Source organism: Sphaeramia orbicularis, chromosome 8, assembly GCF_902148855.1.
Source record: "Sphaeramia orbicularis chromosome 8, fSphaOr1.1, whole genome shotgun sequence".
NCBI lineage: Eukaryota > Metazoa > Chordata > Actinopteri > Kurtiformes > Apogonidae > Sphaeramia > Sphaeramia orbicularis.
In genome coordinates, this window is record NC_043964.1 from 29,300,258 (window position 1) to 29,326,361 (window position 26,104).

General features: G+C 42.2%; 1 protein-coding gene across 2 annotated transcripts; it reads left to right on the forward strand.

The window, feature by feature from the left end:
- Positions 1 to 1,995: 1,995 nt before the first annotated feature.
- pdgfab (platelet-derived growth factor alpha polypeptide b) lies at positions 1,996 to 21,463 on the forward strand. Of its 2 annotated transcripts, XR_003936132.1 has the most exons (7): positions 1,996 to 2,668; positions 3,785 to 3,881; positions 8,086 to 8,220; positions 9,363 to 9,553; positions 17,783 to 17,909; positions 18,535 to 18,665; positions 19,322 to 21,463. XR_003936132.1 is itself a non-coding variant. In XM_030142198.1 (6 exons), the coding sequence occupies exons 1-6, from the start codon at positions 2,606 to 2,608 to the stop codon at positions 19,333 to 19,335; spliced, it is 627 nt and encodes a 208-aa protein (XP_029998058.1). In that variant the 5' UTR covers positions 1,996 to 2,605; the 3' UTR covers positions 19,336 to 21,463. The 2 variants fall into 2 exon arrangements, 1 of the variants encoding a protein (XP_029998058.1); XM_030142198.1 differs by lacking the exon at positions 18,535 to 18,665.
- The last annotated feature ends 4,641 nt before the right edge of the window (positions 21,464 to 26,104 follow it).

Below are 26,104 nucleotides of genomic sequence, written 5' to 3' on the forward strand. Positions count from 1 at the left end.
TCATAGATAAAGCAGAACTGGGACTCTGTAATCATTGCATCTGGTCAAAAGTGATTATTGACGTCTATTAATAGGAATAAAAAGAGGAATGTGTCTGAAAACGACAGTATTCCAACTTTATGGGCAACAGTGTATGTATTTCTAGACATTTTTATATTACTTCTCTTTCTTAAATTAACAAAGACAGCTGTGTAGACTACTCCATGTGTAATCATCCTTTTAAAGACTTGTGTAACATGTCCAAATTTCTACTTTTTCCTAAAAATTGTCAATGATGTAATACAGATTACACCTATATATGTACAGTCCTGGACAAATTCTTGTTGCATGTACCCATCATATTTATAACAGTTAATAACTTGACTGCTAATTGACCAGTTGGAGTCATTAATAGGTCATGATGATTCTAAACATCAGCACTTTTTTTTTTTTAGATTTCATAAATATTTATTGCTTGATCATGATGAATAAATCAGTTTCTAGGAAGACAAAAGTTTTGTCACAAATTATAATCAATCAAATTGCAACTTCATCAGGAGACGTGTACTTCAAGCTCTTGTTGATTAACACTTTGGTCTCTGGGCTGATCTTGGGCATGTTGTCAGAAGAGTTGGTACACTTGAACTGTGGATCTTTAACAAGCTGTAAATATTCAAAATATTTTTTGAAATTTCAGTTTGCTCATATGTAAGAATCTGTAGTTCTCCGGAATTATTTTGAGTCATTGATGAGTTTTATTACATAGTCAGGAGTCAAGATAATAGATATTTTCAGTATTGTATACTTATGCAACAAGACTTTTGTCTAGGACTGTATGTGTGAATGTATGTACACTACAAACAAAAAGTCAAGGATATTTTCAATTTTTGGGCTATTTTTTTCAGTTGGGATTTTTGCACAGCGCTTTTTACTTTTTTGTGGCTGAACTGAATTGAAACACATTTTTTTTAATGACCAGACATAGTTTTATTTACAAATGGCAAAAATGACCAAAAAAAAAAAAGAAATATCCTTAACTTTTTGTTCATAGTGTATGTGTGTATGTGTGTATGTATGTATGTATGTATGTATGTATGACTTGCGAGTCCTCACTGACCTGCCCCTGTTCAAAGCCAGGTTAAAGACTCACCTGTTTAGACTGGCTTTTAACCCTTAGCACTGAGACACTATTAGGTTTGAATCTGTGCTCTCTTTTATCAATGCGTGTTGTGTCCTATTGTTTTATGCATATTTATGGTACTTGATTAAGATGTTTTTTTTTTTTATCTTATAATTTAATCATGCTTTTAGATGTAAAGCACTTTGGGCTTCGTTATGTTGTTGTAAAGTGATATAGAAATGAACTTTGATTGACTGATTGATTGATTGATGTATGTAGCCTATCTCTGTGTGTTTTGTGTGTGTTTGTATATGCACGTGCATATACATATATGTAAATATAGGCTATGTGTGTAGATAGATAGATAGATAGATAGATAGATAGATAGATAGATAGATAGATAGATAGATAGATAGATAGATAGATAGATAGATAGATAGATAGATAGATAGATAGCATGGTCTGACATTTCACTTCACTGTTTTACCCTTGGTTTTACCGATGCATGTGACAAATAAAATCTATCTATATCATCATTTGATGTAATATAGCATCACATTGTCAACATTTCCAATACAACACCTATAATCTACATATTTTATCAGTTTGACAAAAGTTACTTGCCAGTTGTTAGTTTTTCCAGACTGTCATAATCTATATTGATTACAGCCAGAAAACACTGAATGGATTTTTTTTTTTTTTTCCGACTGAGGGGGATACACACATGCACACTCACACACACGGACCGAGGGGGGGTGGGGTGGGGGGGACATGCTCTTGAGTCTTAAGTCATCCAACCAGCCAACCAGATCCCCTCACTGAATAGATGCACGATCACCGAAACGCGAGGGGAGGCGCAACGGGCATGGAGCTGCTGGCTCTCTATATCCAGAGGCTCAGAGGCGCTCTGACTCCATTCACTCCAGAATCCTCCACAGCCTACGACCTGTCCAGACTGCTGCAGCACAGGCTCAGGATATCACTACACGGACAACTTTCCCCCTGCTTCGTCTGTGATTTCCTCAGAGGACCCGCTCCTTTGGATTATATTGTTTTAAGCTCATTATTTAACTATTATATGAAATACTTTTGCGCGTAAACTCTCTCTTAATTTCTAAATGATCCAAAACAAGGAGAGTTGATTTTCTTATCCAGTAACTGATTAAACTAAGCTTAAATGTACAGTCTGTTTGTTAGAAGGTGAAGGACAAGTGCAATGCGCGTCAGGACTGTCTCTTGGGATTGTCCCACTTGAGCCTGAGGAGCTATGTCGACTTGAGGAGGACGCAGCCCAGTGTGAATAACAAGACTTCCAGCCTCTTCAGCCTTTCACATTTACAAGCAAGTGCAACCCGGAGTCTGACTTGAGCCCCTTGAGCAGCTCTGACACACCGGTTTCTCTCCCCGAGGGGATGGTTGTGGATCCTCTGGGGCCAGGAGCGACTCTGCGGCTCCTACAGAATAGCACCTTCTTTTTGTTTGGCGTTAAATCGAAATTAAAGGGAGATGAGAGCCGCACTTTGTTCTTTCCTCCTGTGGACGACGTACCTGCTGCTGGCCACCGCTGAGGTAAAGTTCCATGGACTCAGAGAAGCGCAGTGTCCTCTGGCCCCATGGCAGACACTGGTGCGGGGGTTTTATTCCTGTGTGCAAAGGTCCCAGAGCGCGCACTTCTCTCCAACATAAGCCATGACAGATTGTTTATAGTAATAAGGCGACATTTGATTCAGAGCCTATAATTAGACTACACAATCACACAGAATATATATTTTGGAAAATGCGTAAAGAAGACTAAAATGATATGTTTGAACAACCTGAGTCTGTGTGAATCTTGTTTTTTGTTGCAAGAATCAACAGTATTCCAACTCCAGATACCATGAGGGGCAGTGACTGCGCGCTTTTCAGAACCAACATAGTCTGCGCTTGGACGCATATCGCAGTTATTTTTGGCTTTTGTGCCAAATCTGTTTGTAGCCTGAGCCAACTGGGCAAACGTTTTGGTTGGGCTAAGCGCTTTCATGGGAACCGCTACGGGTGATATAAATAGCCGCTGTTCCTGTAAGGCTGCACGGTTTTCTCAACTGGAGGTGCTTGCAAAACCGCAACAAGTGCAGTGTGGCGTGCTGCAGTTCACACGGCCAGTACGCATCCAGACGCACGGATCAGCTCCGAACTTCAACAGGAATCACACTTTTTGTTTTATACATTAGGAGTTTTTTTTGTCAAAATAAAAAGCTGAGATGTTTTATGGAGTTTTGGGGTCTGGTTTTTAATTCGGCTTACATACAACACACATACTTAGAACATCACAATGCATTTCAGACCTTTATTGTTGCGCATGCCTAATAAAGATGCCATTTTTAGGATGATATGTTAACTGATGATGGGTTTCTTCTACAGTCTCACTGATGCCAAATGAACCAGAACTTTATCAAAACATGAATAATTTCCATTTCGTTTCTTGCAGAATAGATTCTATGAAACCCATGCGTAAACTGCATCCATAGGACTTTCTCTTACTCGGGAGTAATTGGCAGGTAGTTGTAGGGTTCTTAACGCACTGATGTTCTTTGTGTGTTTAAACCCAGGACCTTTACAGACAAACAAATGCGTTTTGCCACTCACCTGACACATCTCTAACCTTCATCTGTTGTTTGATTTCTCGCACCCCTTTGCTCTTTGAAGGAAGTGCAGTTTCCCCAGGAGCTGATAGACAGACTGGCCCACAGTGAAATCCACAGCATCAGCGACCTCCAGCGGCTCCTGGAGATTGACTCCGTAGGTAAATTCTGCCTCTTGATACTTCTAACTTCAGACAGAGATGATTTTAATGGAATTTTGATATTTCAGTTATACTGTTTATATGTGAAATTGCTATTTTTGAGCTTTTAATTGACAGAAAAAGAAAAAAGGTAGTCCCAAAAACACCTTCATACATCTACATTTTAAACTTAATCACCAAGTGTTTATGAACTAACAAAATACTTGATGTAGTGCAGAATTAATGCTATGTGATTTATTTTCTGCTGCCTTGAGATTTTGATTGTATTTGCCTTGGTAAAGTAACATATAAAGAATTAAAGCAAATAACTATTACATATAGTCATTTAAATAGGCCATATCCAAAATCAACATGAAATATAACACTTTTAACCTTTGAGTGCGCTGTGAATGTGTAAAAATGCTTCATGGAAACTACTAATAGCGCTACTTTACTGTTGTTATTCACACATTTCATAACATATGATTCAGGTTAAAGTGCACACATGAGGTGTAAGTGAAACTGACATGAATGCAGTTAGCACTGGAGTCTGAGAGTTGAGGAATCTGTGCACTCAAGGTGTGCTTGATAAAAAAAAAAAAAAAAAAAAAAAAAAGCAGCCCTGATATAGTAGGTGTGTCTTCTGAGTGCCTGCCAGTGAAAGATGGACTTTCACTGGCTGCTATTTATTTGTGCATATTCTGTCAGCTGTTGTTAGCACTTAAAACTGGTTTTATAGCAATCAGACGGTCGTCTATGTCGCCCTGTAAACAGAGACAGCAGTTTGAAGGTGTGGGCTTCTTCTGCTTCAGGTTCATGGAGGTGCTACCTCTTCTATGGAGGAAGACCAGTCTGTCTCAGACTGTCTTATATTAAGTTACATGGGTGTGCTGGAAGAAGCTGTTTGCCTTCACATGAGCCTCTATTTACACAGGCTCTGGTCATATATCAAATACAGAGCTCTAAAGATGTGTTGATGGAGACAGGTTATTTCTAAATTTACATTAACAGACCCAATTGATGCAGAATCAGTGTGTGACACATTGCAAACCTAAGATCTAAAGACTTAATGACTGGGCTCAGCTATGTTTTGTTTTACCATACTTTTGCTTTTGTTATAGGTATCCTACTCAGAACTTATAGCCCCATATCATTGGCATATTTAAGTCATGAATTCAAAATCAAACTTTTGCCCCAAACTTGATATCAACCCACTTTATGTTGAGCCCAGAATAGATCCCTGGTGTGCCTCTAGCATGAGAAGAGGTGTTTATAATTGAATTAACATGTCTTTCTTCAAACATAGGAATGTTTTGCAGGGTAACAGTAGTAGGCTGATTATTATTACGAGGACATAAATCTGTCTGAGGGCCAGCTTGGCGGCACTGGCTAGCCCATTAAAAGAACTTTGACGCCAGCCTGAAGGGTATTTTCAGAGCTTTTGTTGCGGATGACCAGGACAGTAAACCTACCAGTATAGATTCCTCTGAACATGGAATACCAGGCCAGGTGAAAGGAAAGGCTAGTCTGAAGATTACATCACAGAGGCTACACAACATCCAAAAACTCAAATCATTACTGATATGCTGTGTGTAATATCTAGGAACACTGAAGGTCTGCAGTCAGATCTTACAGGTGCATTTGTTTTTGTGAGTGCATACACATCAAGAGAGAATAGTGCCTGAGCTCTGAGTGACAGATGAGATGACCCTGCTGAAGTCTGCAGATGACTGTCTGGCCCCTGGAGTGCTCTTCTTCTTGGTTTTCCTCTTCCCTCTCCCCGTCTCCCTCCTTAGGCGGCCCCTGGCCTACGGGCTCTTATCTCTCTTAGTGAAGGACTTTGACAGAAAAGGGAACCTGACTCTTGGCATGGGGCAGAGGTGGAGGAGGGAGAAGGAGGACTGAGGAGCCTATATTCCTGTTACACTTCACTCAGAAAGGCCGCAAGTTGTTGTGCAATCTGCTTTGTTTCTGACAGGCTGGCAGTCTGTTTACCTCCCATAAAGTTGGAAGCACTTCTTCTGAACCTGAGTAGTTGAAAACAGACTTACCGTGGCTTTTACCAGCTTGCACAACCAAAGAAATCAACTGGTCATCTAAACTAACACTGAGCCTTGTAAAATCCTAAGAACAAAAGAAGAGGAGAGTTAAAAAAAGAGAATTGTGCTGACAGTTTTACGACAAGTCAACATATTGGTTACTGGTACAGGTAGAGGAGAGGACAGGAGTAAATGGAGGGAGCAGGGGCCCTCAGCTAATGGAGGTAGTAATTTGTGAGTCATGAGAGCCTGATTCATAAAGACTGTCTCCTTTAGTCTTTCTCTTGTCTCAGTTTGATGACGCTCTGGGTGTGTTACTTCTTACCTCACCTGGAATCCTGAAAGAAAACCCCTTACAACATTTTGCCTCTTACCTCATTTTCCTTGCATCTCTGTGCCTGACCATTCTGATTGCCTTCTTGTGTTTAGTGTATAGGAAAAAACAACATAAAGGTCCTTTTATGATGCTGAAAAGGGTACGCTGGAGTCTATAAAGGACTCCTTTATGCCCCCCTTCCCTTTCTCCTGTCAGCTATAACACAGCGTGTCTTTGGGTGGCCACCGGTTTGATGCTCTGCCTCACTCCTTTCTCCTCTGACAGGAGGAGATGAAGACAAGGATAGGTGGGGCAGAGTAAGAGGATAAGTTCAGTCAGTGAACTGTAGTGTTAAAAGGTTGCAGGGTAGGGAAATCAGCCAGCTGTCACAATGTGTCCACCTGACTGCACTGCAGACGGTGTGTGTCTGTAGGTGTGTGTCTGCACATAAATGTCACATAAAGTACAGACTGTATGTGCTTGGATATAGGATCTGCCTTCCTGACAGACTGATACCACAACCCTTTCCCTAACTCAGGCTTCTGCTGCAGTTAACACTTCCTTTCTGTGGCCCTCTGGTTCTGGTTCAGTGACCGTCTCCTGACTGCAGGCTAGTAGGAAATTCCCTCAGCTCTTACTGAGGGGCCGATAGAGGACTCAAGACCTGACAGACTTGGAAAAAGAAGGCATCTAAAAGTAAACAAACAACCTATCACAGAATTGGTCTGTGTATAGGTAGAGGAAATCCTTTCAGATGACTTTGGTCAGAGCACAAAGGAGCTGGATGAGTGGAATGTGTTTGCCTATGGCTAAGCTTTGTTGTGCTAGTGTACATAGGGTTTTAGTATGTTATGAAGTATAATGAGAGGAGTTTGCCCAGTCGTGAGTGTGTGTTTATGTTAAGCGTACAGGTGTAGGATTGTGTTAGCCAGATGGGTGGGTATGCTGTACCTACAGCCAGGTAGACCCACCCACTTAACAAACATTCAGACGACGTTCTTTGGGAAAGGGCAGTATCCTGGGAACAAGCTTTATCGTTTTATTGCAACTCTGGCACTCTTCTGTAATCCACCTCATATTCTGGGTGGGGACCAAAACAAGCAAGCTTTATCAGATGACCATGACTGTGAAAAAGCTGAGCTGGCTATATTAGACTGGAGTTAGAGAGCTTTAAGAGGCTAGTACTGCAGCACATAACAGAACATGTACTTTTCCAAGCCAGTGAATGATTGAAAAAGTAAACATTTTGAGGTAAATGAGAGACACATAACCACTAATTAGGTGCAGGGATAATGGTGACTGAGTACCACCTGTCAAATGACCACTTTAGTCCCCTGTTTGTCTGTGAAAGTTTTTGAAAGAGCATGCTGACTCACCTGTGTCTAGCTTCTTTATTTCTGCTGGGAAGGTTCAGCCAAATAAGTGAGTGGAGCTGACACATAAAGTGTGCAATTATACAGAGGTCTGTGTAAAACTGTGCCTACTGTACCTTGTGTACTATGGACTGTTTACTTCAATTTCTGACATCAGGAGTCCCTTGCATGCCAGTTAGCACACTGAAGGGAACCCTAAGGCCTTCAGAGAAACACAGCATGTGTAACATACGGCACAGAAAGGAGTTACCATCTCATTATGGTTGTGTGACTAACCAACACATTGTTTGTTGTGGAAAGTGTATATAAAACATCAATAGTGGATCATATGCAGCCTTCTGGTGAGGCCTGGCAAGACGCCCACAGAGTCATTCAACACTGCTAAAGCTGCAGTAGTGGTTTCAGACTCATAACTGGTTTATTGGCTGAATAAGCTTTCTGTGTTTGTGTCTTCTCTTTGTGACATTATTAACATGGCTGCCTTCTGTTTTGACGAGGTACGGGAAACGATGTTATCGAGGAGCGCAAGCACCAGAAGCACCACAACCATCATAAAAACTACTCCCGTCACCATGGTTACTACAATGACCTGAAGAACTCCCAGCTCCATAGCCGGCGCAAAAGGAGTATTGGTAAGAGTGAATAATTGTTGTATAATGATGATAAATCAGAAGTTATTACAGCATCATAATAGGTTCAAAATAATGTTAATCTTAAATATATATGTACATGATATATCCATACTCCTGGGAGATGAAACCAGTCATTTAACACTAATTTCAAGCAAAGCTAATACTTTGTGGCATTTAGCTCTTTGTTGATAAGCCAAGTTTTGTTTTTTATTACAACCAAAAGCCCCCTAGAAACTAGACTGGGTTTAGGCTGATGGGGATGTCTGACATGAGGCGTTTTAATTGGCCAAAGGCTTGGAGATCTAAGACACGCGTCAGAAGAGAAATGTATCCTTGAGCGTGGAAATTCCAGGCATTCAGGGTTCAAGTTGCAGCTTGCCTGGGCTCTCAGTCAGATCTCTTCATAAAACGCCATGCGGTATGATATCTGATCAAGGCATGTAGAATACCCTGTGCAATATGTGTGTGAAGAGTGGCTGTGTGTTTGTCACTTTTCTCCCAGCACAGCATCCAAAGAAACACAGAATAACATGTCTGGTGCCTATTTCATTTATGTGCCCTATATCTTAAGCATTTGATGCAGAGTACTCTGTTGGCAGCTGTGTATGAAGACTGTCACATTCTGCACATGATGCACATATCAGGTTTATGACATAACAGTAAATTAATGTACACTCTGTAACACATCTTTAAGTTTGAGTGCCTGTCAGGGCATTAAATCTGAAATGAATGCTTACTACCTTCCCCTTTTGACTATAGCCAATAGGGTCAAAGGCCATTATTAGATTTCCCACAGGCGGACATAAAGGTTTTCTGGCCTAGTCACGCTGCATTAACCCCAATGAGGGCTCTGAACAAAGGAGCAGTCTCTTTCTGTCTCACTGAGTTGATCCCAAAGCTCCTTAGCTGATATGAGATCAGCTTTTTGGATAGCTTGTCTTCTTAACAGCTTTAAAAGAGGTTGGGTGTGAGCTGAGGTAAGACGAACATCTCGCACATCAAATGAGTCATCAAATAATGAACAGTGAAGGAATGTATGAAGTATTTGGGAGTGGAAAGGAAGGATTACAACAATACATCATAGCGCACTTGCATTGTGAAAACGAGTCACTGAACGCTCCCTCTTCTTGTTTCTCTTCTAGTAGAGGAGGCGGTCCCGGCGGTGTGTAAGACACGAACGGTGATCTACGAGATCCCCAGGAGCCAGGTGGATCCAACATCAGCCAACTTTCTGATATGGCCGCCTTGTGTGGAGGTGAAGCGTTGCACGGGGTGCTGCAACACCAGCAACATGCGCTGCCACCCTTCACGCAGGCACACCCGCACCGTTAAGGTAAGGCACACATCTGTCTGCTGGAAAACATGCACACAAGCTTACACTGTCACTCAAAGTCATTAAACTGTTGTGTGGTAAAGAGGCACTACAAACTGGACCAAGCTTTCTTAGCTGTAAACTTTATGTGGCTCACCTGTGATCAAACACATCAATATTGGTATTAAAAAACTGCCTCAACATACCACTTCCTATTCTAACGTCATCCTGAAATTTGCCATCTTAATGTTGATGAATGATAGAAAAGATGGATATTAACAGCCTCTAATCTGAGGTGTGCAGCCCATTTGGCCTCCGGTGAAACCACTCACTTTTTCCAATGGGGAATTCAATGCTGTAATGTTACATCTCTCTTTTCAAAGGCCCCAAAAACAATAGTTTTGCCCTGTAGAAACACTGCCTGGATCAGTCAGTTTTTTCTGCTAGTTTGGATCTTAAGTTGTGTGTCAAAACACCGAAGTGACACACTGATGAAAACAGACTGACGTAGCAGTTCTGCCAGGTAAAATTGTTGTTTTTGTAAAGAGAGTCTGATGCCTCTGGCAAAATGTTCAGTTCCTTGGCAAGGCAAAGTGATGACAATATTCTAAATATAGTGTACACATAAACTGACAGGCTGGGAGGTGGTACAGCAGTAAAAAAAAATTACACTACACATTTCAGACCCTCCAATAGTTTGGCATAGGTGCTTTGGGATTCTCCTGTGTGCACCTCATCCTTTTGCCCAGACTAGTTAAACTTTAAACTACAGCGTATTATATTCACCAGATGAATTTTATGCACACACTCCTTACCTGAGCAAGCATACCCCCGCTTCTGACACAAATCTTCACCACTTTCCCTCTCACCAGGTGGGTAAATCAAATGGCATGGCCTCACTTCATGCTCCTTTTCTTCCTTACTCCCTGTTCGTTCCACAGCTCATCTTCCACTTAATTCATCCCACTCCTCTGAGTTTCTTTGGCCAGAGCCCAAATAGTGGCCACCTCACCTCCGCTGCCCCCTCCCCTTCGCTCCTTCCATTACAGCCGATCACCACTCTCTCTTCATCACTCTATTGCATGTTTGGCGGGAGGCCAGGGGGGGTGACTGTGCCAGGACAGCGGGAGGAAGAGAAGCAGAGAGAGGACAGGGAGGGAGGAAGGGCTGTTGGCACCTTCAGCCGCGACATCTGCCGAGGGGTCAACCCGAGAGGGATGCTCCTGCCAGATATGAGACAGCTAAAGAGGGAGCGAGAGAAACAGTCTCCTGTACCTTGAGAATGTCGGAGTGTCACTGGGTACTGCGTAGCCATTTCTCCACTCTCTGTTTGTTTGGCGCTTTGTCTTTTCTGGAAGCAGGGAGCCCAGAAGAGATGAGGCGACTGAGAAAAAAAAAAAAAATGGCACTGAAGGGGAAGGGGGGTTGCACTGTTCTCAGAGGCTCTTTGGCTTCGGTAGCTTGAAAACATGTCCTTCTGTTCAGGATCAGAGGAGACACTATGGCTGCAGCTGAGTCGTATTTCTGCTGTATTTACACTACAGCCTGTTAGCTGGTGCACGGCACTGTTTGGAGGTATGGGAGTTATGTGCTCTGTTCTGTAAGAGCATGGGACAACCAGCGGATAAACAGGATAGCCTGGAACACTTGACATGTGTTTGAGTCTATCACTGCACTCTGTTCTTTCTGCTCTTTAATCATTGTGATCTTGCCTGGTCGTGGGCCCTGGCACATAGCTTTGTGTCCTGTACCTCATGCAACCCTTTACAGATACCGCTTTGATAAAGAACAGTAATAAAACAAATACCAACCCCCACCTGCCGTGCCTCCTACCCCCTGGCACACTGGCACAGGTCAGGGAGATTTCAAAGTGGAGGAAAGGACATTTTCTCTGACCTCTTCTTTTGGTTGTAAAGGACAGACAACAACACTGACCCGACAAGATGGTCATTGTAGGCCACAGGTTCTATGGTCAGAAATGCTGACTCATGGAGCAGGACACAGTCCAGCTCTGATATACAGTAGAGCCATGTGAGTGTGTCTGTCAGCATGCAAACTCGTCTGTGTGTCCGTCTGGCAGTATGCGTCGTCGTCAATAGGAGCTCTGTGTGTGAAGAGGACAGATGGAGGGGCCCTGACGACTGCAGACAAGACACTAAGACTTGATTCTGCTATTCATGGAATTCCGTGTTCCATGTGACTTTGTCCGTGTCCCCCTCATGATACAGCCCTGAGGACAAAATGAGCACACAGACTGGGGACGGACCTTAAAACGTGGTGGTGGTGGTGGTGGTGATGGGGTTTCAGGGGGCCGTTTTTCCATGTGGTTCCAGACGCTGGCTGAGAGGCGTTGCATCCCTGGAAAGGTCATCCGTCAGGGCTCGCTCCGGTCAGGAGACATTCACCACATTGTGTGTGAGAAACATTGTCTCATGCCAAGTTTTTTTTCCTGTCTGTCCTCTCAGCAGCTAGACTGAATAGGGGTTCAGTTTGTGCTTCTCCCTCTGTTTATTAAAACGCTAAAAATGTTGCCCGTCTTCCCTGAGCCTGACTTGTTTTCCTTGTGCTGGCCAAGGATGGGAAAAGAACACTTTTGCTGTGTTTCTTTCCATCTCATGCCACTATGCATTTGTCCAAATGCACCTTTTATTTATTTATTCCCCCTCTTCTCTTTTTCTCCCTTTTCCCTTTTTCAATGCTATGGACCTGAGAACGGGTCTGTGCAGGCCCTGTACTGTACAAGCCTGTCCTGTTCAGTGGCAGGGTAATAAAAAAGGCAACTTTAAATAGGACTAGCCTGAGGGAGGGGGGTGTCATAAAGCCAATGTATTTCTTCCTTTTGGTTTCTTCTTTCTTTCGTCTTTCTTTGTCGCTGTTTTGAATTTCATTTGCACTTTGGTCCATCAATGTGATAACAGTATCTTTAAAGCTTAATTTATGTGTATGGAGGTGACACTGACATAGTTGTTTGTGTGATGTGCAAGCGTTGGCACGGAAAGAAAACTGTAAAAGCGAATGGTTTAAAGATAAGCGTATTCAGAGATGGGTCAGAATTCATTTGAAGAAATCACATTAGAAAAACAGAGATGGAAAGAGAAACAGGAAGAGGCAGAAGAGAGAGGCAAATAGATTTCTGAGCTGTGTTTTAATATGTATTCAGACTCTATCATCCCAGCATTCCTTTAGCTCCTCCTCCACCCCCACCCCATGCACTTTCAGTGACTCCACATTCACTCCCCCTATCCCAGCATCTTGGCTCTCCCCTTTTTTCCCCCATCAAACTGACTTTCTTGACATTTCTTCTCATTTCTCTGTTCCTTTCGGCGTTTTATCTAAGCCTGGCAGAACATTTTGACCATTTTTTGTGTCATTATGTTCTTGTTTTAATCTACATGTGGCACGAAATGACATAAATGAAATAAGTGCCAATATCTTACACTCTTTTAATATCTTACTCAAACATATTAATTTATCTTGTCATGTTCGTGCATTTTTTCTACATCTTGCATTCCCTTCACCCTCTATTTTCTTGTATTGGTTCTATTCTACTGCCCTATATCTATTGTATGTTGAATCTAAATGCCTCCATGTTTGCTCTTCCAATGGGGCTGAACAAACACACTATAACACAGGCAAAGAATGGAGCTGTCATTCATCCTCTCACTCATTTACTCATTAACGCTCACAAACATCCAGAAGCAGATGCATGTGATATTTGAAGGTTTGTTTCTATGAATAATTTATTTAAAACAAGCTCTTATGAGGAAGGTTTTATAGCATGTGAACTGGAAAACCCATATATTCTGATTTCTTCAGCAGTAAACAAAGTACTCCAAAAACAAGAATGGAAATGGCTTCATATAAGAGGAAGAAAAGGGAATTAAGTGTAAATTACCTGTTGACACATCTGTTACTTTGTGTAAAAACTGACTTAATTGCAGTTTTTCGGTTGTAAAATGTTGTTTTTCAAGACAAGAAAAACAATGAGAACCAACTCTTTTCCTTCATGAAGCAGTTTAATGTGATCATTATGGCATAATTTGCCAATAAAGGTTCATTTCCCTAATTTGGATTGGTTTAGTAGCTAGAAAAGTTGACGGCCCTTGAAGCACATGTACAAGTATTTTGCAGAAGTTGGGGAGGGTCGTCAGAGCACATCTGTGTAAACCTAAGAAGGAGATTGTTTGTGTGTGTGTGTGTGTGTGTGTGTGTGTGTGTGTGTATGTGTGTGTGGTGTGTGCATGTGTGTAGCAAGAGGGAGAAAAGGGGAACTATGCTACGTAAACTCCCCCACCACAGTGCAGGGACAAGGCCATTTGTGTGAAGCGGCAGCAAGAGGAAGACGGGCCGCAGAGTAATGAAGTGTTGATGGCTGTTGGATCAAAGTGGAGGATGACAGAGGCCAGGCGGATACAGCTACAGCGCTGAGTGTGGGGGTCCACACATCTCCGTGCAGCGGCCCTTTTCTCGACCCCGACGTACACACTCGTAGGAACAGACAGACCGACAGCTACCTCAGCGAAAGAGGGTCAGACCTGGGTGTTGGGGGAAGCAGTAGCTGAAGCCCTGCGGTTGTGTGGGTCCCTGACTTACGGGGTGTTTCATAAATAAAAGACAGTGTGATGGTGATACAGTGAGCATGATTTATGATCGTCTGAGGGGTCCTATGGATTACGTGAAGGGGGGGTGGGGGGTTATATGGGAATGAGGGGCCTCCCTGTTTGAAGTCCTTTGCAGCTGTGAATTATTTTCCCTTTGATTCACTAAGTTCTTCTACTAGATGAAGAAGGGTGAGGGAGTTTGTGTGTGCATACGTGTGAGTCTGTGGTGTGCACAGTGGGGGTTGCGGGGCGGGTCAGAGACCATGGGAGCGCCCACACAAAGCCAGAAGCCAGAGAGTTTGGCTACTGCAACACCGGCTGGAATGCATCAGCTTGAGCAGGAAAACTAGCACCCATATTTTAATCATATTTTACTTCATTTCTGTATTTTCCTTCACTCCTCCTCTCCTGTCCTCCCTCTTCACTCTAACCCTCTGACTTCATCCTCCCCCTCTGACTCTTTACTCTACTCAGTCCCCCCAGACCTGGAGTCTGATTGTCTGTTATGTGAAATAGTTGTTCACTCCCGCTTTACTCTTTCTGTCTTTCTCTACAACATAACCATCTCCGACTCTTTAATTTTAAATCTCTGCCTGTGTCTGCAATTTACTTTTTAGTCTCTCTCATTACTTTTCCTTCTTTAAAGTACTCAGTAATGTAATCTGCAGTTCTGTTGTTCTTTAAATACATAACATTAGGTGTACAGTATGTGCATGTGTCTTCATCTGATGTTCACTCTGCGTCTTATGTGGTTTACTCTCTTTATCTGCAGATTATGTTTCCTTTCTTGTGGGTGTCATTTTTTCTTTCTTTCACTTCAGAAGACTGACAGATTTTTACAACCGTCCTGATTGCAGCATCTCAGTGAAGGTGCTTCTTTTCAGGGTACAAGCTATGAGCACCTTGCTCGCCTAATTTCCCTCCTGATGGATGAATTGCCACCCCTACAATTGTATTTATTTTTGTTTGATTCTGTCACTGTTCCAATTCACAGTGGCCCGCTGTGCACATCTACATCTCTGTTTTGTTTTCCTTGGAAGACCAAAGTTATACTTTCCCCTCCATCATGCTCTCATCAGTGCTTTGTGCTCAGGGAATTCCCAATTAACCCAACCGGGAAAATCATCTTTAAACAGAGGGCCACAGAGATTCTGAGGAAAGTCAAGGACAAACCCAGGGGTTACACTTCCCAGAGCCCCCTGTCTCACCCTCAGATGTCATTCCACGGCCGCTTGAGGGACTCTTTCTCAGGGACTGGCTTTCTAGGGAGTTTAGTGCGGTTTGATTTATACAAAGAGAGTGTGGGGCCCCTCATCGTAGCATGGGGTCTCTTTCTGATCTATGTTTTATGTGGGAAGTCATTGACTCTGCACTGAGGAAGCTGATAGTGAAGTGAAGAGGTGGTTATAAACAAGAGAAAAACTATTTTTGACATTTCTGACGTTTTCATCCCTGTTGCATCAACTATTTCTCAGATCACACGAAACAGGAAACAAGATTAAAGGAAAGAGAATAGGCAAGCAAAGGCTGTGTGAAAAGTCTTGTAGTTCTATAGTATAGTCAATGACAAATAGGAGAATCTTAGTGTGTGTGTGTTTGCGTGTATAGAAACTCCTGCTGGGAGTGTTTTTAACCCTGCTGGGTGTGGGGCAAGGGGACAAACCTACCGCTGGGCCTCTCGTCAAGGAGGCCCATCGCTTTATCCTCCTGTCAGTAACTGTTTGTTTGGTTGGAACAGTTTGTGTATGTGTTAGTCATTGAATCACACTCAATAGTATGTGTGAGACATTAGTTTTCTAGTTGCTACTGAACCTGACTTTATGTAATATTTTTGCATCTGGCAGCAAAGACAGAGACACGTGCATCTTTCAAGTCTCTTTTTCTGTTCTCTTATCTCTCCATCACCTTTTAATGACACAATTTGATTAAATATTACCAGTGTTTTTCTAGTAGATCATTGCATCATTCTGGGCCAATACCTGCTCTTTTGAATAAGAAAAATAAACTTCAGATGCCTTCTCTGTCTGTATTTATCTCCCTAGTCAGTATTAGTGTTGTAAGTTTCCTCAATGTGTTCACATGGATCTAAGTGTTAGTCAGTAGTAGGTCAGTCCTTTTTCTCTATTCTTTCAATAATTTCCTCTGTTTGCACCAACCCACACCCTCCCTTTCCCTAATGACAGTGATGGTCCCCCTTCTGTCTTTGGTTCTTTCCTGTTCTGGCCCTTTCGCCCCCCCCTGCGTGTCAGGGCCTGATAACACCAAACACCCCACCGCTAACCCAGACACCATTGTCCGCTGTTTACTCACTGCATACCTCCTTTGCTTGCTTACCCTCTTTTCATTCCCACTTGTCTTTCTCTTTCCTCTCTCTCCATGGAGTGAACTGTTTTGAAGGAGCGTCCGGTGAAGCTGCTGGTCCCTGACAACTTTCTGCCTCTGTTTTTGCCTCACCAGGCGACCCTCCAGCCTTTGTTACAGCACTGACATGAGGCAGCCCTCGCTGTGTGAATGTAAACATTATACTTTGTTTTATCAGACTGGGATTGGTATGTTCGTTTGTCTGCATGACTAATTCACCTCCAAGAGACAGCCTTGGCAGTGTGCCAACGCAGGATAGTGGAAGAAAGCCTCTCATCAGTTTTGGGCCTCTGACTTTGCGTGTGTGAGCCTCGCGTCGACTTAAACCTTGTTGTTCATAACACCAGAGAGCGCTGGGAGATTGTTGGCCAATATCCTCTCCCGTGCAGTGACCAGGATGATAAGTGAGGTATGGGATATTGTTTCCATGTGGCCCCCAGGCCCTCAGTGGTGGATGAGGAGGTTACCTGCCCTTGGCACTGAGATCAGAGAGGGAACGCATGTAAGCACCTGAGCTACACAACAAGATCATCATAACCTCCATACAACCTTCTCTATTCAGCTTTCATCTAAGCTTTAATCAACACAGCCTATTCATAATACTCTGAGGATTGGCCCTTTTCATTACTAGCTTTTGGCTGGGAAGTGGAGGTCAGACCTGTTGTGTTAAACTGAGAGGGTGTTAGCTGGACTGAAGGATAGAAATTCCTGCATTGCCATTGTGTTTATTAGATTGAAAGGTCTGCTCTCTTGAGTTTTGACTGCTTAGATTAGACCATGTAAAGTGTATTTTTTTTACATGCACCCACAAAGAAATATTAATGTAGCTTAAAGCCAACATGTCAAGGCAAAGCGATGGAGATTAGGTGTGTGTCTGTCTGGATGTGGACGCTCCAGGCTTGGAGTGGGTGGTATCTCTTAGTCTATCATCTCCTGCCAGTGTAAATGTTCCCTGGGCCTTTAGGGTGTGCACTTCTTCCCCCCTACTATCCATCTGTCCTGTCCGTTGTTTCAGCTTGCATAGACGGGGTCATACGCAACATTTAGTATTTACACACCTGATCGACAATCTATAGTGCACAGTGAGCGGAGGAATGCTGCCCTCACACTTCAAACACAGCGAGGCAAAACCACAGATGGGCTGTTTGATGAATTGGTTTATGAAACAGTCATCAGTCTTGCCGCTACGCCTCTTGATATTGTTGTGTTTACAAAAAGCATGTGCATTAAGTAACGGTGGTACTGGGACTGGCGTTGAGGTTAACATTTCCTGTCTTCCTCTTTTCAGGTGGCGAAAGTGGAGTATGTGAGAAGGAGACCCAAGCTGAAAGAGGTTTTGGTGCGGTTAGAAGACCACCTGGAGTGTGCATGCACATCCCAACATCATGTGGTGGAGCACTCAGAAGCAGAAACAGGTACATTTTTACCATGGGAGTTATTGTGTATCTACAAGCTATTTTAAAAGTTATCCAAAAATTGCCTCTTTGTATAAATATGACTCAGAGGCTGAGATTGATGGCTTAGTCCTTCCTTCAGCCCTAAGTTGTCCTGCATCCTCTTGCTTTACTGCTTTCCTCATGTCTGTCTGATAGACTTTCCATCTGTCTGGCTCTTTGGCTTTGCACCTGATGACCCTTGTCTATGATTGCCCTCAAACAGACAGACACACCTGTGTGGTGGCCTGTAGTTGCAAAACTGTGAAGTCTGTGTGTTTGTAGTTTGTCAGACGTGGATGTGTGTGTAGTATGTGTGTGAGTGTGAAAGTGTATGCAAGTTTGTGTGTTAAGGGAGGGTGTCCAGAGACTGCTTGGCATGACAGCAGGTAAATCTCATAGTCCCTTGATCTGAAGCCTTTCTCTCACTAGGAGCAGATAAGTGCTGTGGTTTTTTGCTGATAAGGCATCCAAAGTATTTATTGTGTGTCATATCTGCGCTCTCTGCTTCTGTCCCAGGGCTGTTGTGCCTCTTTCTGTATCATAAACCCTGCTTCTTGCTTTTAACCCTCCTTCCTGTTCACCCTCCCTGACTTTGTGCTTTCAGGCAACCATAGGGCTAAAGGTAAAAAAAGGAAACAAAAAAGAAAAACGCTAAGGTCCAGCAAGGATTTATTGGCAACATAATAAAGTTGCACTCATTACCCAAAGTCCACTGGAGAGCTGTGAAGGGAACAGGTAGGACTTGAAACCCTGAAGTGTCCTCACCTTTGGCACTGCAATGGCCCAATCAGGGCACAAAGAGGGCCTGCCAATCACTGTCACCAATCACATCACAGCCAATCAGTGTGAGGAGAGGGAGGGCTAAGGGACACTGCACTCTGCGCCTCATTGCTGCATGTTGATTTTGTGGCCTACTGAGCATGCACACTGCTTTGTGTCAGTGCTGGGATTGTCTTTTGTTGTTTGCACAGTTTTTGAGGTGATATTAGTCTCACTATACACCCACTATGTCGTCTTTATCAGCATAAAAACCCACACTCCTCTGTCTTTTTATTTTGGTCTCTGCCTTATCATCTCTCATATTTCTCTGTGAATTAGAGAGTGATGTTTCACAGGTTTTCTTATCAGTTTTCTTATCATTTTGGGTGCACTCAAAATGACACAGAAATATTTTGACTTGACATAATGTCGTCTGGACTGTCTGCAAAAAATGGAAAGTATATGAAGAGTGTGGGTCTTGTGTGTGATGTGTCATCGTGTTTGACATGCATGAACAAATCTATGCAATTGAGCACCAAATGTTGATTTTAAATACATTTTTTGTGATGAAACCTGTGTAGCTTTATCTCATGCTCATGCTAATGCCAGGTCTTGCTTTCTCTTCCCCACAGTGGATGTGAGGTGAGACCACTGAGAATGAGGGACTTCAGCATGGGAGGGATCCTAACAGAGGATGCTACAAATGGGAGACCTGGCCTGTCCACTTCCCCACCACCATGCTACCTCCATTAAAAACAAACTTTCATGTAAAGCCAAGAGACTAAGAATAGACAACAGACAAAAATAAATAAGATGCCAAAGGTGCTTTTTTAAAAAACAATAACCAGTGATGATGTTTTCCTCTGTGGTACGCCACCTATCCAGTCAAAAGAACCCTGCCGCTGCTGAGGAAGCAAGCCCGGCTTGGTCAAAAAGAGGCTGAAGGGAGATGATGAAAGGGATTTGTGTTGAACATTTTGACATACTTTGTTTGAACAAGACACACAACAGAGATGGCCATGAAACAGTTGGCTCAAGCTTTGGTGGGAATCTGTTGCTTGGACTCCGAAACAGTGGTGGATGACCTCCAGCTGGGCAACATGAAAGTGCCCTGCGCTGTTTAAAAGACTCTTACACAGGACAAAAGACAGAAGGAAAGACAGAGGAAAAGGAGAGAACAGTGGGAGAGAATGTTTTGTTTTAAAGACTCTCTCTGGAGCTTCAAACATTTTCCAAGTAACGAAGAAAACTTTTGTTCTGATGACCCTGCTGGTTTGTGACTTTGCTTGTGCTATGTACAGATGAATCTGAAAAGGAAGACGCACCGCTACTTACAAACTATTTATATGCGTGGACATTTGGTTTCTGTCTCTTCCAGTACAAAAGAAAGAAAGAACAAAGATGTTTTTATGATTTTGGAGACATGCATGAGTTCTGTGTGGTCTGCTTCTCCGTAACCAACACAATCTCAATGTCATTTTTTTAGTTGTCATTTTTGTCATCCATGTTTCTTATTATATTACAGTGTATCTGAATGATGTCAAGTCTTGTAAATGGTTTGGATATATGTGTGCAAGGAGGAGATGTGAGAGTCAGTACAGGAAGATGCTTTATTTTTGTTATGAAATATATTATGCTTACTTATATCCAAGCAGGATTTATGTTTTTTTGTTGCGATTAATGTCTGTATTTAATCCATTGGATAACATGCAAAAATGTTGGGAGGAAGTACAGTGGAAGAGATGGGGGTGGGGGGGTGGGTAGGGGCTTTCTTGCCAGTCTGTACATCAGCATTGTGCAGTGGAAGTGTATGGAAAATGGTTTTGTATCTCAAACATGGCAAATGAGTGGCCACACTGGAGCTTATCGTACAGCTATAATAAGCATGGCCCTATCCTTTACATGATAATTTTATACAAAGATGCCTACATTAAGGTGCATTGGAGTGTGTGCAACCAATCGCAGAAGCACACAAGCGTGCAAGTATGCATATACAAGGGAGAAAGACAGGGTGCGTGTGATTTCATACACACATTTCATCTTGTACGAAACTGTTTTTTTACCTATATCAGTCTAATGTTGATAAGGAAGATGTCTGCCTGGCCCACTTCGCTAGTACACATGCAGTGCCTGCAAAGAGCAAAGTTCACCTTCACTAACTTAAAGAGTGAATGAATGAGCAAAGCAAATCGACATGCGCATGAATGGGCTTCTTGTTTAGTTAGTCTTAACTCATCTGTTGACAGGAGAACAAATCTCGGATCGCTCCACCCTTTGAAGGAACTCACACCTTACGCAGCCACATGCCACCAGGATATATGTGATGAGGAGTGCTCTGAGGTAGCCTGTACAAAGCTACCCTGAACCCATGCCCCAATGGAACAAACAATTACTTCCTTACCAGTTCCTGTAACAGTGATGAATGTGTGCCCGAGCCGACACGCTTCAAAAACATCAGTTGCTTTCCACAAATGAGGAAGTCTGATGGTGAGGAGGGAGAGTGAGTCACTTTGAGTCAAATGAAAGTCAAGTGAAAAAACATTTGACTGTAACATGGCTGTATCAGCTGCTGTTGACTTGTGTACAACTGACCTTATTATTGCACACACATGCACACACACACACACACACACACACACAGAGCCCACCTGTGAATTAATTCATCATTTGACTGGTGCTATATTAAAAAGGCTGACATTTCATCACAGTTAAGCATTTCCATATCAATGTGTTCTCAGTAAACCGGGGACCACGTTTAGAGCTGTCTGATTAAAGAAAATGCCATTACGCTATCACCAAGCCTTTATAACATTTCTTTTGGGCATCCATTGGATAAAGACAGCAATAATCATAATTTATATATTTATGTTTTCAACAATAAATATATTTCTGCTTATTAAAATGAGTCCTAATTTGTTTGAGTTGTGGCTAAACGATGGTTTAAGGGTTTATATTAAGGTAAAAATGACATATTTCATCTGCAGCAGACCAGAAGTTAAAGAGTGAAATATGTGATTATATTAAAACATAATAGTGATGAACAGGGAGCTCTTGCACATTGCAAAATAAATAAAGAATAAAACAAAATAAACAACAATATCAAATAACCAGCAAGTGAAGAATAATCATGAATCAAATCATAGACATAATATAAAAAAGCAATAATAAGCAAGAATGTGCAAAAAGCCTCTATGCACTAGTACACAGAACTTTTCACAGTCTTGTGTTTTAATATTATTTATCCATCACCACAGAGTTTAGGAAACAGAAGGTTATCTAACATAAAGACAGTCAACTAATACTATAAGACAGGATAAAGAAAATAAAAATGAAGTAAATGAGTCGTGCAACAAAGAAAAGATCAGACAGAACCGGGAAGTCATAGGTAAAAATTAACCTGCTTCAATATTTCTGGAAGCAGTTAACTTTGATTTTACTAGGGAAAAAAAACGAAGGAATAAAAAAACATAAGCCCATGCATAACACTGGCTTATATCTTTTAGATGCAAACATGTATAAGATATAAAGATTACATGAGCTCAGTACAGAGGTGTCCACATGTGGTGCTGCTGCAGAAGGCAGGACAGAACCTGGATGTGAGGGTGGTGGTGTATACAGGAAATGTGAGCTTTTCCAGGCTTGCAAGCTTAGCAGGAGTTGGGCTTTATTCCAGGATCCACCAGCAGCAGACGGTAGGTGCTGGGGGCTTTATTACTTTTCCTCAAGCAGCTCACCCTAATCCCAGAGCTAAGGGACATGAAAGTTCCTCTCCTCCGCACTTCCCGGCTATACACCCAGCTTATTACCTCAGGAGGGAGTCTGATAAAGTGATCCAAAACATGAAAGAGGGAAAGGATCAGACAGACATCAGCTCTGCAAGCCAGTGGGACAGGGGATAAAGTGAATAAAGTAAAGATAAAAAGGAAGAGCAAAGGTTTGATTGATTTTTATTGTTTTTATCTGACATGCATAGCTTCATTCATAAGGAAGGAGGGGTGCAGCGCAGAGTGAGGAATCAGTATAGCGTGTGCAGCGGCTTCACCGTGCAGGAAAAAGAGAGCAATATGTTACGGCTGGGAAAGAGGGCGGAGGGAGGATGAAGCACAGGAGAGAGAGGAGTGTGATTGGTCTGAGCAGTGAAAGTGCAACGAGATGGAGAAAGGAAGAAAAAAAATGAGGAGAAAAAGGGAAGGCATGAAGTGGACTCAGGATGTGGGTAATCGGCACCACAGCAAGAGGGGGCAGACGGGGCAGCGCTAAGTGGACATGCTTTAATAAACAATGCCAGAGGGGGACAGGGGGCAGACAAGGTGTGAAGAGGGCTTCTGAATGGAGTCTGTGTGTGTGAATGTGTGCAAATGTGTGTATGTGTGAGGATCTGAATGTGTGTGCAGTTATCCAATACAAAAGGTCTCCTGGTGTGAAACATGGACCGCTGGAATTCTGGGCCTTTTGCAGAGGGCAAACTGTGACTTGACTACCCACAATGCATGAGGTCAGAGTTCATGGTACAAGGGGGTTACATGGGGGATGTTGCTTGTGGTGCAAAGTGGCGAATGTTGAAAGCCTTTGAAACCTTTAATTATCTCCCACCTTTCTCGAGCTTACTTTAAAGATTTGATGGTAAGGACGATTTTTAGGGGTTGAAACTATACAGGAAGGGAGTTTAATATTCAAAATCATGTTTTTAATATTGTATATTAACCTGAAAAAAAGACTTGTTGTTTGTTGCTACCTTAGAACAAACTATTTGTCTCTATAGAAGAAGTGGGTCCTGTTTTGTAGAATTTGCCACAGTAACTTAGAATGGACTTCAAGCTTTTAGATGCATTATAACAGAGTAATTATCTCTTTAACTAAAATATCCTGAATGGACAAACAGACTTTTTGCGTTTTGTACCAACGTTATAATATTTTGGGTTTTTCATTATAGTTTAGTTTCATTTAGTTTTGGCTTTTTTTTCTCCAATTCAGTTAGTTTTAATTCATTTTTAGAGCTGGTTTGCTAGTTTTTATTAGTTTTCTTTTTTTTTTCTAAATGCTTAGTTTTAGTTTAGTTTTAGTATTAATAGTAGTTTTGTCGTATCTTTTATCTTCTTCGCTGTCATATTCAAATAAATCCCAACCAGGACTCTGCTGCTTTCTCCCACCTTTAGTCTCCATGTTTCCAGGTAGAGTGGGGACCAGAAGTCGACTCTAAACGACAAGTGATGAGAAGTGATGGACTGTGAAGTACCGTATGGTGCCACCAGCTAAAATTGCTAGAGCGAAATAAATCGCTTTCATATCAATCCAACATTGACAAAGATGAAAACAAAGAGAATTTTATCCATAATTTTTATATATTTTAGTTAGTTTTGTAAGCACACAATGTAGTTTCAGTTAGTTATCGTTTTTTCTCTTAATTATAGTTTTTATTTATTTCAGTTAACGAAAATGTTTTTTCAGTTTTAGTTTTTTCGTCATTTCGTTAGTTTTCGTTAATGATAATAACCTTGTTTCGTACATCTATAACACCTACTGTTTGGGAGGATGAAGTGAAGAGCATTCATTTGTTTGCATCTTCATTGCTCCATGTCACTAAATATGACTCATTTGACCTTTAAATACAGTGTATTTAAGAAAAAAATGTAGTGTTTGTCAGTATTTTAAATGTAATGACCATAAAAGAGTTTGCTGTGATTGACAGAGTTTTCAGTCTCGACCTCTCAGCCTCAACTATTTCCTTCCTAGATTACAGATCTGGTAACCTTTGCTTCATTACTAACACGTCTCGCTTCCCTCCCACCACCCACCCCTTTTCCTCTTTCCCTCCATGTTGCCCTGTTATGTTTCTCCTCTTTGCCCCAACCTGTGGCCTCTGGGTTTTGAGGAAAGGCAGAGATGGCCTTTGAAGATGGCGACAGCCAAGTTTGTCCGGGGCCACAACCATGAATGCATGCCTTTGTCCAGCTCTCTCACGTCTTCATATCCTGCCCCTGCTGCACTCCTCATCCTCTTTCTGCCCCCCACAAACTCACACGGACATGCTCATGCCCTCACTGGGGCCCCCAATGCACAAATGACCCCGCTAATTATGTATTTAAGGTATTTGGCTCCTGTGAAAACAGCTTTGGGTTATAGTGGTTGAAGGTGGTGGGAGCATTTGGAAGAGAGGAGGGTGGGTGGGGACATGGGGTGGTCCATGGTCTCATGGCTATCATTACTGCCCAGCGTTTTATGTAAACACTGGATTAGGGCAGTGAGGGTTGATTGAGGAGAGGGGGGTTAGTGGCGGTGGTGGTGGGTTTTGGCACAGGGGGAGGCAAGCAGGTCGCCTGTGCTTTAGAGGTCTGGTCTCTGGTTTCACCCCTGGGTGGCAGTCCCAAAGAAACCTTCCTTTAATGTGCATTCATCTCACCTCACACAGGTACTGGTTTATTAGCAACACAGGAGAGATGATACAGAACATTAACATTAGTTTCAGTCTGTCAAACCCTCTGAGGCTCATTCTTCTTAACAAAGTTTCTCCCAAAATATGAAGGTGTGTTTATGACTTTTCTGAGATTAGTTTAGTATGTTACCTTTTCATTGGCATCCAGCATCCTTGCTGCCACTATGTTAAAACTATTATAAAGACAGCTCCTGTTCCTCTCCATCATCTTCTTCCAGTCTTTTCTCTCTGTGGTAAAACACACTATTGACCTCATGTATCTGAGCCACAGCACAGAGTGGGGTTGAGCTGTCTGTGGCTGCCCCAGAAGGATTGCTCTGAAACTGGATCGCTGTGCACTGGGTCCCCATGGGAAGGGTGATGACTGATTCAGCTGATAAACCTGAGATGGACAGCAGTTTACCCCCTCACTGGAAACCTGCTGACTTTGGACCAATCCCATAACCACACTTAAAGGTCCAGCGTGTGTGATTTGGGGTGATTTAGAAGGATCTAAGTTGCAGAAGTTGAATATAACTCCCATAATTCTGTTATCATTAACCCTTTCATGCATAAATTATGAGAACATTTGTCAAGATTTGTTTATTGAGTGTTTTTATTCCTCCTTTGGCATGAAAAAAAAATTACGATCCAGTTTATTTATTTATTTTTTTTCTCAGAGTTACGAAAATATCCATGCATTTAATTTTTGAGGTATAGAAACGTGTTTAAAACCCATTGTCAGAAAGTGAGATGAAAACAATGAAATAAAAACATTTTAATGCTGCTAATCTGATGTTTTCTCACATTTTAACATATTCATATTACTCACATCATGGAGACAATATGCAAAAAAAAAAAACAAAAAAAAAAAAAAAACTTTTTGTCTAACAAATAACAATTGATTTACACTAAAACATATTACTCCAGATCAGGTTTATCAAGAACAGCAAAGTTACAGTAATGGTATGAATGTCAATGTATTATGAGATGGTGCATGAGT

What these genes read in the sequence shown, in the direction of transcription:
- pdgfab (XM_030142198.1), top strand. Translation starts at nt 2,606, where the DNA reads ATGAGAGCCGCACTTTGTTCTTTCCTCCTGTGGACGACGTACCTGCTG. An exon ending in CCTGGAGATTGACTCCGTAG is followed by an intron (nt 3,882 to 8,085) that starts GTAAATTCTGCC and finishes TGTTTTGACGAG; the next exon opens with GTACGGGAAACGATGTTATC. An exon ending in CCGGCGCAAAAGGAGTATTG is followed by an intron (nt 8,221 to 9,362) that starts GTAAGAGTGAAT and finishes TTTCTCTTCTAG; the next exon opens with TAGAGGAGGCGGTCCCGGCG.